The 13,792-nt window shown below is 43.0% G+C and overlaps 1 protein-coding gene across 50 annotated transcripts in view; it reads right to left on the bottom strand.

The window, feature by feature from the left end:
* Positions 1-13,792, bottom strand: part of neb (nebulin) — a 224,129-nt gene that overhangs the window by 129,398 nt on the left and 80,939 nt on the right. For 45 of the 50 annotated variants that reach the window (XM_033024768.1, XM_033024762.1, XM_033024753.1 and 42 more), the window contains 14 exons: positions 13,074-13,277; positions 11,875-11,979; positions 9,441-9,548; positions 9,044-9,355; positions 8,661-8,864; positions 8,453-8,557; positions 6,778-6,885; positions 6,343-6,654; positions 4,701-4,904; positions 3,955-4,059; positions 3,757-3,864; positions 3,333-3,644; positions 427-630; positions 235-339 (listed from right to left, as the gene is read on the bottom strand). In XM_033024768.1, coding sequence (XP_032880659.1) covers positions 235-339; positions 427-630; positions 3,333-3,644; positions 3,757-3,864; positions 3,955-4,059; positions 4,701-4,904; positions 6,343-6,654; positions 6,778-6,885; positions 8,453-8,557; positions 8,661-8,864; positions 9,044-9,355; positions 9,441-9,548; positions 11,875-11,979; positions 13,074-13,277 — 2,496 coding nt within the window. The remainder of the gene's footprint in view (positions 1-234; positions 340-426; positions 631-3,332; positions 3,645-3,756; positions 3,865-3,954; positions 4,060-4,700; positions 4,905-6,342; positions 6,655-6,777; positions 6,886-8,452; positions 8,558-8,660; positions 8,865-9,043; positions 9,356-9,440; positions 9,549-11,874; positions 11,980-13,073; positions 13,278-13,792) is intronic. The other 5 variants (XM_033024790.1, XM_033024787.1, XM_033024793.1 and 2 more) reach the window with 5 other exon arrangements.

The following is a 13,792-nucleotide window of genomic DNA, read 5'->3' on the forward strand; positions in this document are numbered from 1 at the left end:
AAGACAATGACATGTTTGGGGTTAGCTTCACGTGCTTCATTTATTCACACCTTAGGTGATGAGTAAATTCTTACGCTTTTGTTGTGGGATGGAAACTCATATTTCTGGTTCAGTAATCCTGCCATCTAAACTACTAATTGAGAAATTGACAATTGCTATTGCACCCTTAATCCGTCCCAAATATAAGAGTAACACCATGGGTTATTTCATTTCAAAATGGCTTCACATACTTACGTCACTGCATGCAATCTGGTTCTGCTTTGCCAATACAATCTCTGGAGTATCAAGTGGGACATGGATTTTGGTTTTGTCTGCTTCCCAGGCCGCAATGTACGCATGCTGTAAAGCAAATAGTTCCAATGATTACCATTTTAATGGGGGATCAGCCAAAACATAATTTCCAATTAATTAAATGAAAAATCCAACCTTATTCATAAGGTGTGCATTATTCTTTGCCAGAGTCAAATCCATTGAATCATTCAAACTCGTGAATTTAAAATTGGTTGGAGGCTGGCGGTAACTACTTTCACTCAGGATCTGACTAGCTCTTTTGCATTTGAGCACGTCCAGTGACCCTACAGGCGACCATCCAACACCCTTCAACCAGTCAAGATCCGCTTTGTATATATTCTGGAAAAAAGTAACAAAATCCATATTTTACCCTCTGTGATTATCATTGATATGGCTGGTTTAATAAGAGTAACATCTAAATGCAATGCTCGATTCTACATTAATAAACAACGGAGATCATTAAGATAAGCAAATACTGCTGGAAATATTCAGGATGTCAGTTATAGGCCTGTCCCACAGGTGATTTTTGAGCGGACTGCCGGCGACTGTCAAGTTGCCGGCAGTCGCCTGAAAAGCCGGGAACTGGAACCGCGACTGTCATAGTGGAACACACACACACACAAACACATCGCAAAGGCAGAGGCCAGGGCAAGCAGGGGGAGCGCTGCCTGAAATTCACACAGAGCAAAGCCAAGGTGATACTGACACACACTGCGATGAACAGGAAGGTTGTCCTGTAATTAAGACGGCTAGCACAGTGTACGGTAATAGAGGGGGAGAAGGGGGGGGAGAAGGGGGGGAAAGAAGGGGGGGGGGGGAAGAAGGGGGGGGGGATGAAGAAGGGGGGGGAGAAGGGGGGGGGGGAGAAGGGGGGGGGGGAGAAGGGGGGGGAGAGAAGAAGGGGGGAGAAAGAAGGGGGGGGGAGAAAGAAGGGGGGGGGAGAAAGACGGGGGGGGAGAAAGAAGGGGGGGGAGGAAAGAAGGGGGGGAGAAAGAAGGGGGGGGAGAAAGGGGGGGGGAGAGAAAGGGGGGGGGAGTAAGGGGGGGGGAGAAAGGGGGGGGGAGAAAGGGGGGGGGAGAAAGAAAGGGGGGGGGAGAGAAAGGGGGGGGGAGAAAGGGGGGGGGAAGAAAGGGGGGGGAGAAAGGGGTGGGGGGAGAAAGGGGGGGGAGGAAAGGGGGGGGGAGAAAGGGGGGGGGGAGAAAGGGGGGGGGAGAAAGGGGGGGGGGGAGAAAGGGGGGGGGGAGAAAAGGGGGGGGGAGAAAGGGGGGGGGAGAAAGGGGGGGGAGAAGGATGGGGGGGGAGGAAAGGGGCGGGGGAGAAAGGGGGGGGGAGAAAGGGGGGGGGAGAAAGGGGGGGGGAGAAAGGGGGGGGAGAGAAAGGGGGGGGAGAGAAAGGGGGGGGGAGAGAAGGGGGGACGGGGGAGAGAAGGGGGGGACGGGGGAGAAAGGGGGGGGGGGAGAAAGGGGGGGACGGGGAGAAAGGGGGGGACGGGGGAGAAAGGGGGGGACGGGGGAGAAAGGGGGGGACGGGGGGAGAAAGGGGGGGACGGGGGAGAAAGGGGGGGACGGGGGAGAAAGGGGGGGACGGGGGAGAAAGGGGGGGTGGGGGAGAAGGGGGGGCAGGGGGAGAAGGGGGGGCAGGGGGAGAAGGGGGGGGCAGGGGGAGAAGGGAGGGGGGGCAGGGGGAGAAGGGGGGGGTGAGAGAAGACTTTTAAGAAGCCAGACAACTTTTAATAAGCCAGAGATACACAACTGTGAAGTTCGGTGGACATTTAACATTACCGGTCGGTTATCCTTGGTTCTGAAAACTCCTGCTTACGTTTTTTCCCCCAATGAGCCAATGAAAATGCGATTAACTAAAACTACCTACGACGACCTCGACTACCTACAGCTACATGGCGACCCCACTACAACTGCACCTACGACTCAGGATTATCGATTATCTCCATGGCGACCAATTTTTGGTTGCAGAAAGTTTTTGAACATGTTGAAAAATATGCATCACCATACTGAGGCCGCAACTAGTTCCCAGAATGCGGGAACTTCTCGCGACCATGAAGGAGACTCATCAGAGACCACCAGCGAACATGTGGCAACCACGTGGCGAGCACCGTGTCTCCTGCATGGGGCTTAAAAAGTCACCTAAGTGGGACAGGCCCATTAGAATCAAGGTTGAACAATGGAGTTATAATTTCAGGCCAGTGATCTTTCATTGGAACATACATAGGCTTCTCTTTCCATGGATGCTGCTCTACCAGTTGAGTACATCCAGCATTTTGTTCTTTTAATTTCAGATATCCAGCATCCGCAATGTCATTTTAAATAGTGCTAACCCTATTAAAAATATTGCAAACCTGATTGTCATGTTATTGAAAGATCCGATTTTTGTACAATATTTGATCAAACTGAGATTAAATGAATTGTTTTGCAAGTGCGGCAGACAATTTTAGAAGCAATTTCTCACAAATAAGTCACTGGCCATTAAGCATTTGTGATTGTGACCACTGAAGCAATGGAATTAAATGGATTTTAATTGATAAATTATTTGATAATTTTCATGGTTTCATTGAAAAAAGCAGATATCGTCTGAGTTTAATTACTAATCAAAAAGATGGGACTCCCAGTTCTCGATTAGTTTTGGCTAATTATCACAGAAGGCCATAAGGTCATGTGATAAGAGTAGAATTAGGCCATTTGGCCCATCAAGTTTACTCTGCCATTCAATCATTGCTGATCTATCTCTCCGTCCTAACCCCATTCTCCTGCCTTCTCCCCATAACCTCTGACATCTGTACTAATCAAGAAATTAATTAAAGAACACAAGTTCCTGATAATATGCATGATATATTATACAATTATATTACATTTCAAAACGTAGCCTCTTTTATTAATTTTAAAGCAAGTAGGCATATTCATATTGGAGAACATTTCAAGAAAAGAGAAAATGTTTTTCTTTAACTAGAATTAAGAAGGTTATTGCACAAATGTAATGATTAACTTTTCAAAAATATTCAGAGGCTTTAAGAATGGTATGGTACTCACATCGCTTTGCAAATCATAAGCCTTCCTTGCATGGATCACACTGGTCTGGTCTGGGAGACAGGTCCACTGGTGCAGGTGACGCCTGTAGTCAATGTCACTGACCAGGGTCTGGCATTTCTTGGCCAGCAGGATGTCCAGCATGTCAACTGGCATGTTGAACTTGGTCTTGGTTTTCTCAAAGTTCTTCTTGTACTCCCGGTCGCTCTGAATTTTGCCCACATGCATGCACCAGACCATCTTGGGATCATCCTGAATGTTACGGCATCCGACATGGTGCCCAAGCTGCTTGCGATAGGCCGTTTTGTACTTGTACTGTTAAAGTCAAAATTGCCAGTTGCACATTAATATTGTCAGAAGTGATGAGAAAAATGGCGCAACTTTTATATAAATCTATGTAAAGTAAAACAAAGTATAAATCACGTACGTCACTAGCAATATCTCTTGAAGCTTTAGCTGCCTTGATGGAAATTGCATCAGAACGAAGGTCATAGCCTTTCTTCTTTGATTCTTCCAGTGCAAGCCTATATTGTTTCTGCAGATCAACAAAAATATATGAAGTAGACATTCACACTGTAATATGTGTGATCATTTTGCTCTTTTAGAAATATTTGCACCAACTTACTTCACTATAATTGATTTTGTTCTGGCTTGCCAACAAAATCTCTGGTGTGTCTGGCATGATGTGAAGTTTAAGTTTATCCTTTTCCCAAGCTTCAGTGTATAAACGCTGCAAAGAGATTTTTTAAGAGAGATAAATGTTAAAGCTAGAATGCAGGGGACATCGTGCATAATCTACTAATAATAAAATTATTAATCTGCTCCAGATTTGATCTAATAATTGGTAAGTATTTGGAGTGATGGATGTAGGAGAATATATGTGGTGAAACTCATATAGCAAGCTGTTCTATACTTTTCCTAGTGCTGAGTCAACATAGAAGATAGAACATAGAACAGTACAGCACAGGGCCTTCAGCCCACAATGTCTGTGCCGAACATGATGCCAAGGCCAACTGTTATCTGTTTGTACATAATCCATATCCCTCCATATCCATATGCCAATTCAAAAGTATCTTAAATGCCACTATCGTATCTGTGGTCTCACCAACAACCATTTGTTTTTTGTTTATTGAAAAGAATGGCAACCGTGTTCTGCCTAGTTTTGTGTCTATCTAGCATGTAAACCAGCATCTACAGTTCCTTCTTACACACGATGCAATTTATAATTGGTTCTCAGACTTGCACTGAATGGATGCAAGTGAGCAGAGTGGCTTTAAAGGAATTCTGTAACAGATGTAGATTATATTTAACAGTGTAAAATATGGTGTGCATGCAGTGATGATACGTTTCTTACATTAACAAGTACTTTACCTTGTTGAGAATGGTTGAATTAACCTTTGCCAATTGCAAAGGGATGGAATCCATCAAACTGCTGAACTTGAAATTGCCAGGGGGTTGACGATACTTTTTCTCACTTAAAATTGCTCCAGCTTTCTTCGATTTTTCATGGTCCAGAGATCCATTTGGCGTCCAGCCAATACCCTTCATCCACAGAAGATCTGCCTTGTATTGGTTCTGTTTCACACAAAGAGGTGGGAATTAGGGACAGGGCTAAAACATTGGGAAGTTCTAACTGCTTCATCGAGTTCATTTCCCCTTTGCTGTTGCACTAAACATTCATGGCTGTGTGGGTCAAAGCATGATGTAGGCTTCTCTGCAGTGACTTTCAAAGCAGAGTGATCTGCAAGTAGCCACAAGGCCTCAAGTGTCAGAACCACTTGTCTCTTGACAGTTTGTGCCATCAAGCGCCATTACAGATGTTTCCAAATGTTTCTGACCACCAGATAGATTTAAAAGTAGTCAAAATAAATTTAAACAAATAGAACTTTTTAAAAATCCAAAAAATAAATGCATTAAAAACACTATTGTCTCGTGTGTCTTAATTTAAAATATTAATATCCATTTAAATATTGAATAAGGCAAAGCATTTATCTGCAGTTGATTTTCCATCCAGGCTGCTATCACCATTTAAAATGAATGGGTTGCATGCTCATGCGGATTAAGTTGGTCCCAGCTCTCATAAAGTAGAACAACTTAATATGAAGTGTATTCTTCCTCGCATTTCAGGACAATCCAGAACTGCCTGAGACTAGGTGGGGATTCCACAGAACCACCAACTAGCTATGAGTATAACTGAGCCCATTAAATTTAATCCTGTGTGCTGCCATAAATGAACTTCAAAATGGGAAGACATTTCATCCACGTGACAGGATCCATCCAACGCTCCAAGAATTGATAAAGGAAACAGCCTGCTCACAGAATAAAAAACATTTTGTTGCAGAAGTAAATGGTTCAATTTCTCAGGAATCCAAACAATATCTGATTGCTGGTACACAAAAATGCTGGAGAAACTCAGCGGGTGCAGCAGCATCTATGGAGCGAAGGAAATAGGCGACGTTTCGGGCCGAAACCCTTCTTCAGACTGGTGGGGGGTGGGGGGGAGAAGGAAGGAAAAAGGGAGGAGGAGGAGCCCGAGGGCGGGGGGATGGGAGGAGACAGCTCGAGGGTTAAGGAAGGGGAGGAGACAGCAAGGGCTAGCAAAATTCCCCATCAGTCTGAAGAAGGGTTTCGGCCCGAAACGTCGCCTATTTCCTTCGCTCCATAGATGCTGCTGCACCCGCTGAGTTTCTCCAGCATTTTTGTGTACCTTCGATCTTCCAGCATCTGCAGTTCCTTCTTGAACACAATATCTGATTGCTTGTTGCTGCTAGGGTATAAATGGTTTTATGCTGTTAAATAAGGTAAAAAATACCAATTGCCCTTTTTTTCCATGCAGTAAAATGCAAAAACATTTGCTAAGTTGCAACAGCAATATAACATAGTCTGTTCAAGGATGTCCCAGTAACTTGTCTTTGAAGTGTAATTGTTAGAATCTGCTCACTCTGTAGGGAGTCATTGAGCTTTCTGTTAACAATACAAGTGCTATAAATACGTATTGGGATTAAGTACTTACATCACTCTGCAAATCATAGGCCTTCCTTGCCTGAATCACATCGTTCTGGTCTGGGAGGCAGGTCCACTTGTGCAGATGCTGCCTGTAGTCAATGTCACTGACCAGAATCTGGCATTTCTTGGCCAACAGGATGTCCAACATGTCGACCGGCATGTTGAACTTGGTCTTGGTTTTCTCAAAGTTCTTCTTGTACTCCCTGTCACTCTGAATCTTGGCCACGTGCATGGACCAGACCATCTTAGGATCATCTTGAATGTTACGGCATCCGACATGGTGCCCAAGCTGCTTACGATAGGCCGTTTTGTACTTGTACTAAAAAGGAGATCAAGTAGATGACCCTAAATTCGGTGCGTACATATAATTCCGTGTAACTATACTTCAAATATTTAAGATGTTTCCTTTATCATTTGGCACAAAATAAATATGTCCACTTACATCACTGGCAATATCTCTGGATGCTTTTGCTGCTTTAATTGAGATGGCATCAGGATGCAAGTTGTATCCTTTTTTCTTTGATTCATCCAGAGCAAGTCTGTACATTTTCTATGGGGACCACAACAATACTCTCAGTATATTCATCTATAACAACAGTATTTATCAGATTCCCAGATGTAATTTCTCTTCTAGAGTGCACAGAATTATTCTTATGGTTGTTATATAAATCTAAATACATCCTGTCTCTCAGAATTTCTTCCAATCATTTACCAACCACTGATTTTAAAGCTCAGCGACCTGTATTCCCCAGCTCATGCTTGCTGTCCTTTTTAAATAAAGACACAGTATTAGTTATCCCCAGTACGTTGTGGCTGGCAAAGTTACCAAAATGTGTGCCTATGCCTCAGTAATGTCCTCCCGTGCTTCTCATAACATTCCAGAGTTGACCTGATTAGGCCCAGGAGTTTATCCACTTTTATGCATTTCAGTACATCTAACACCCCAATCCCTCGTAATATTGATATGCTCCTGAATATCACTGTTCCTTCCACCGACTCATGAACTCACCTCCTGTTCCATGAGAAATAAGGAAATAACAATATTTAAACATCTCAAATTAGCCCTGACCTCTCATTAAGCTACCCAATGAATCATATTCCTCCCACGTTGCCCTATCATCCTTTCCCTTGAAATGTTCATCAATTGCTTTTGATTTAAATACCTACTTCAAATATTCTCTTAACCTTCTCTGTGCAACAGCCCAACATTACTAGTTTATCAGCGCATATAATGTTCCTTGTTCCTCATGTCATACCTATAACTCTTCTCTGCACCCTTTGAAATTTGAACTCTCTTTCCCTTTCCACAGAGGCAGCCTATCCTGCAGTTTTTCCAGCATTTGCAGATTTTATTTCAGCACCTGCAGTTTATACCTTTTTGTTTTCTAAAAGCTTGTATTATGACCCCACCTGAAGCATGACCAATATTTTTAGAGGCTTTATGCAGCAACTAGGGATCTGGGCTATTAATTTGGAGACAGGAGCTCAAATCTTGCATTGGCAATTGGTGACTTTATATTCAAGTAGTTACATGATGGTGGAATTACAAAGTTAGTTTTAGCAACAGTAATCATGAAAGTTCTACATTGTTGTGAAAAGCTGTGTCTTTCAGTAACATCCTTCAGGGAAGAAAATGTACCATTATTCCTTGGCCTGGCCTACATAACATTTCATATGTTCCAATGTGTTTGACTCTTAACTGCCTCCTCAGTTTATGGATGGACACGGTGGCACAACGGTAGAGTTGCTGCCTTACAGCGCCAGAGAGCCGGCTTCAATCCCGACCATGGGTACGGAGTTTGTACGTTCTCCCCGTGACTGCGAGGGTTTTCTCTGAGATCTTCAGTTCCTCCCACACTCCAAAGACGTACAGGTTTGTAGGGTAATAGGCTTGGTATAATTGCAAATTGTCCCTAGTGTGTGTAGGATAGTGTTAGTGGGCGAGCATCGCTGATCGATATAGGCTCAGTGAGCTGATGGGCCTGTTTCCGCACTGTATCTTTAAACTAAAATATCACATATTAATCAATATTTGGTAACCAACCGGAACATCTTCGGTTCCCCTCCCTTAAACTGTTATTATCAAGTGTGTCTTCGAAATGGTTTTCCATACTTACATCACTACATGCAATCTGATTCTGTTTGGCCAACATTATTTCTGGCGTATCAGGCATGACGTGAATTTTGGTCTTGTCCGCTTCCCAAGCTGCAATATATGCATGCTGAAAGATACGTACAGGTAAGTTGGTATTACAGTGGGCTAGACAAATCTACTGACAACATTCTGTATCTCGCGAAACATCTAATAGAATAAAAGAATTAAACCTTATTCATGGTGTGTGCATTACTCTTTGCCAGGGTCATATCCATGGAGTCGGTCATCTTGGTGAACTTAAACTTTGATGGGTGCTGACGGTAAGTGTTCTCACTCAGGATCTCGCCAGCTTTTTTGGCTTTCACCACATCCAGCGACCCGATAGGAGACCATCCGGTGCCCTTCAGCCACTGAAGGTCCAATTTGTATAGATTCTGGAACGAACGGAAATATATTTGCAAATGACACAGTATTCACACCACTTAAGTTACTTCTTGCTGAGGATAAGTAAAACGGTTAGGGATTTGAGTCAATATCTCAGCTTTTGTTACATTAATATTATATTGCAAAGTCTAAGCTGGGAAAATAGTCGTACTGGACTTGAAATACTCACATCACTCTGCAAATCATAGGCTTTCCTAGCTTGGATCACATCGTTCTGGTCTGGAAGACAGGTCCACTGGTGTAGGTGACGCCTGTAGTCAATGTCACTGACCAGGGTCTGGCATTTCTTGGCCAGCAGGATGTCCAGCATGTCGGCCGGCATGTTGAACTTGGTCTTGGTTTTCTCAAAGTTCTTCTTATACTCCCTGTCACTCTGAATCTTGGCCACGTGCATGGACCAGACCATCTTAGGATCATCCTGAATGCTGCGACATCCAATATGGTGGCCAAGCTGCTTGCGGTAGGCTGTTTTATATTTGTACTACAGTATATTAAAAAAGTCAGAAGTTATTTCCAAATCTAAATATCTTAAAGGACTAAAATAAATAAGCTTGTTTCATACTTACATCACTGGCAATGTCCCTGGAAGCCTTTGCAGCCTTGATGGAAATTGCATCATTTCTCAGATCATATCCGCCCTGTATTAATTTGTCATAATCCTTTTTGTATAATGACTGTGAAACAAATGGACATATATATTTAAAATATATAATTCTAACTGCATAGCAATCCCCCAAACAAACATTTGGATCAATTTGATATGCCTGTCAGTTGGAAATATTTGCAAAGTTTAAAGATACAGCATGGAAACAGGTTCTTCGGCCCACCGAGTCCAAACTGACCAACAATCACTCTAGTTCCATGTCATCTCACTTTCTCATCCACTCACTGCACACACTAGGGGCAATTTATAGAGGCTATAATGGCATGAATGGCTCCGACAGAGGCCAATTAACATACAAACTTGTATGTTTTTGGGATGTTGGAGGAAACTGGAGCACCCAGAGGAAAGCCACATAGTCACAGGACAGTTTCTTCCCGGCTATTATCAAGAGTGTTTTATTGTCATGTGGCCCAAATAGAACAATGAAATTCTTACTTGCTGCAGCATAACAGAATATGTAAACATAGTACACTGTAAACAATATAATAAAAAAGAGAAAAAAAAGTTCAGTGTGTATATATACACACACATGCCCACAAGTACACACATACCCACAAGTACACACACACACACTTATATATATATAATATATATATTCTCACCCTGCATTGAAATCTAATTCTCGTTATCGTACCTTTAATGGCCGTTTCTGGGGGACAACTCTGGAAACTGTCCCTAAATCATTTCCACCGAAAACCTGTCGCTTTGAAACATGCTTTTACCTAGCCATCTTTGCTGAAACCTTACACGTATTACAGTTTCAAAGGTGTGTCTGATTACTTTCCCTTTGAAGCTCCTTAAGATCATTTTGCTATAAAGCAGAATCATAGCCGCTATTTGTCAGTGTCAGAATACTTCAATATTGACCATTAGTGATATCACACCTGGAGTATTGTGTGCAGTTTTGGTCTCCTAATTTTGAGGAAAGACATTCGTGCTATTGAGGGAGTGCAGCGTAGATTCACCAGGTCTTTTTCTTCTTGCGTATGGCGTGCACAGCCTAAAGTTGTAAGACAACTTGTTCTGTTTGATCTTCTGTTTGTGCACGCCAGGTTGATTGCATTCGTCGAAACAGGGTGAACCACGTGAAGGTTGCAATCTCCCACCCCATTCACCAGGTTAATTCCCGGGTTGGCGAGACTGGCATATGATGAAAGAATGGAACAACTGGGCATATATTCACTGGAATTTAGAAATATGAGAGTGGATCTTATAGAAACATCCAATTCTTAAGGGATTGGACAGGTTAGATGCAGGAAAAATGTTCCCGATGTTGCGGAGTCCAGAATCAGGGATCACAGTTTAAGAATAAGGGGTAGGCCATTTAGGACTGAGATGAATAAAAACTTTTTCACCCAGAGTGTTGTGAATCTGTGGCATTCTCTGCCACAGAAGGCAGTGGAGGCCAACTCACTGGATGTTTTCAAGAGAGAGTTAGATATAGCTCTTAGTGCTAAGGGAATCAAGGGAATTTTTGCCTTCCATCACAGTGGGTTCACTGTGATGGATGTTTGTGTGAACTTAATTGTGTGTATGTCTGTAGGACATTGTTTTTGTTTGTATGGCTGTGGAAACAAAATTTCGTTTGAGTCTCACTGTGGCTCAAATGGCAATAAAATTGTATTGTATTGTATTGTATTGTATTGAATGGGGAGAAAGCAGGAATGGGGTACAGAATTAGGATGATCAACCAAGATCATATTGAATGGTGGTGCTGGCTCGAAGGGCCAAATGGCCTACCCATACACCTGTTTTCTATGTTATTCTATGATTGGGAAAAATCCTCATAGGAACACGCACAATTGAGAATTAATTTAATTAGCGCCCCCTATTCCATGCGCAAGAGGCCATCCAGAGAAGCTGCGGCCACAGTACACGCCCGGAAGGCTCAAATGCTTGGCAGCTGCGGAACCCGCTCAAAGACTCGTCGGACTGCGGTATCAGGAGGGAGCCACTGGGGGCGACGGACACGAGGAGCAGGTCAGTAGGAGGGTGATCCGGAATATTGCCTCCAGCACCTTCAAGATCGGTTGCAGGAGGTTCCCTTGGAACACACAGATGGCCGGTCAAGGGGTGGCATGTCGGTTCATGGGCCGATCCAGGTGAAGGTGATGGCGTAATGCCCTGCAGGGGTCTGGGGTTTACCAGGACCGGGAACCGCTGCAGTAGACCGAGCGCACGAACGGACCTGACTTTTGACATTGGAATTTGTGCCAAAGCATGGCGGCTCCCGCATGTGTAAAAATTCACTGTGCAACTGCACATGTGATAAGTAAAGCACCATTGCATCATTGAACCTAAACCAAACCCCAATTTTACTCTGAATGGGCACTTACCTTGCTCATGCTTATTGCATTTGCTTTGGCCAGTTGGATTTCTGGAGCGTCAGGCATGATATGAACCTTTGTCTTGTCCTTCTCCCAGGCTTTTGTGTAAAGCCTCTGATATAAATTAAAAGAAATGAAATTAAAATGACAGTTCATGGAATCAATATTTTGCTACCCAAGCTTTAAGAATGACCAGTAAATGCTTGCCTGGTCTGCAATTTCAATACCCCAAGAGCAAAAAATAAGTAAAACCAATACAGAAAAGAGTTCCATCTTTTTGCAGTTGGTTTATCTGTAATCCTTTCTGACAGGCCGTTAACCTAACAAATTACTTTTTTATTGGCTTGTATTTGAAAAATGTATCAATTAATGAAGAATTACATACAAGAGGAAGACAAAAGAGATCAGCTGTTCCTACTGACATTTTACATTAGAACAACAATGTTTTTAACGATTTGAGATATTATTGTGAACTCAGGAACAGATTGCTGTGAATTTCCTTGGTTGTAAATTTTGTTGTCTAGTATTACTTCTTATTGTCTGCTGCTATCAGTATTGCAAACAAATAAACCTACTAAATTAATCTTCCACATCCAATGTGGCAGGTCTCCCTTTTAACCAATGTAATGCAAAGGCTAACCATTTCTGATAGAACTGTGCCATCCATGAAATTAAGTACTCCTGATCAGTCTCTTTATCCTGAGCACACAATGGGAAGTTTATGATTGGAATATATACACCTTAAAACCTTCAGGAGAGCCCAGCGTTTTTGAAGCTCAAAACTGATTTTCAGAGTTATAATGCATCCCTATTCTTCTTCCAATTAAGATGACTGGAATCAGTCCATAATAACCTCTTAGGTACACAAAGACTGAAGACGGGTTTCAGTCCGAGACGTTGCCTTTTTCCTTCGCTCCATAGATACTGCTACACCTGCTGAGTTTCTCCAGCTTTTTTGTGTACCTTCGATTTTCCAGCATCTGCAGTTCCTTCTTAAACACATAATAACCTCTTGCTGTTTAACTACACCAACACAAAAACAAGTGAAACAGGCTCCAGGAGCTAAGTGGCTAATCCTGCTCCTGTTTCTATGGTTTTACGTGCAATTACATATTTTTTTACATTCTCTGCTCTTTAGCAGAAAATTCTGGAAAATAAATTACGTTATACTGGTCTCTATTGCAAGTCTTTTAATAAAATAGTCTTGCCTTATTCATTGTAAGCGCATTATTCGATGCCAGGGTCATATCCATGGAGTCGGTCATCTTGGTGAACTTAAACTTTGATGGGTGCTGACGGTAAGTGCTCTCTCTCAGGATCTCGCCAGCTTTTTTGGCTTTCACCACATCCAGCGACCCGATAGGAGACCATCCGATACCCTTCAGCCACTGAAGGTCGGCTTTGTACAAATTCTGGAAGATAATGAGAAGTAGAGTCACAGTCAGAGAGTCATGCAGCATGGAGACAGGCCCACTGGTCCAACTTATCCATGCCCATCCATGGCCAATCTAAACGTTCCATTTTTCCCATGCCCGACCTCGAAACGCCTCTGAATCATTTAATCTGCTTGATTGTTCTGGAGTAGATTCAGACCTACCCTGGCATCCAAGGGTGGTGGGATATCCTACCGTCACCCTTCGGCATGCCTTGCTTCCCTCATTCCAATGTTGATTTCGCTGACACAATATACTTCCTGTTCAATGAATGACGTACGGTTTCACTAGGGACTTGAACTAATTACAGCCTTTATTATCTGCCAATTGCATTGTTGAAATACTATATTCACTGGCATAAGTGGAAGTAAATACTTTTGGCAGTCAAGATTAAGGTGACATAAAGGTCTGCTGGAATTTGGAGCATAAAACAGACAGCTGGAGGAACTCAGTGGGTCAGGGTGCATCTGTGGAGTGAAGTGAAGTGGACTAGC

The sequence above is a fragment of the Amblyraja radiata genome, chromosome 7 (genome assembly GCF_010909765.2).
Source record: "Amblyraja radiata isolate CabotCenter1 chromosome 7, sAmbRad1.1.pri, whole genome shotgun sequence".
In the NCBI taxonomy this organism is placed as follows: Eukaryota; Metazoa; Chordata; class Chondrichthyes; order Rajiformes; family Rajidae; genus Amblyraja; species Amblyraja radiata.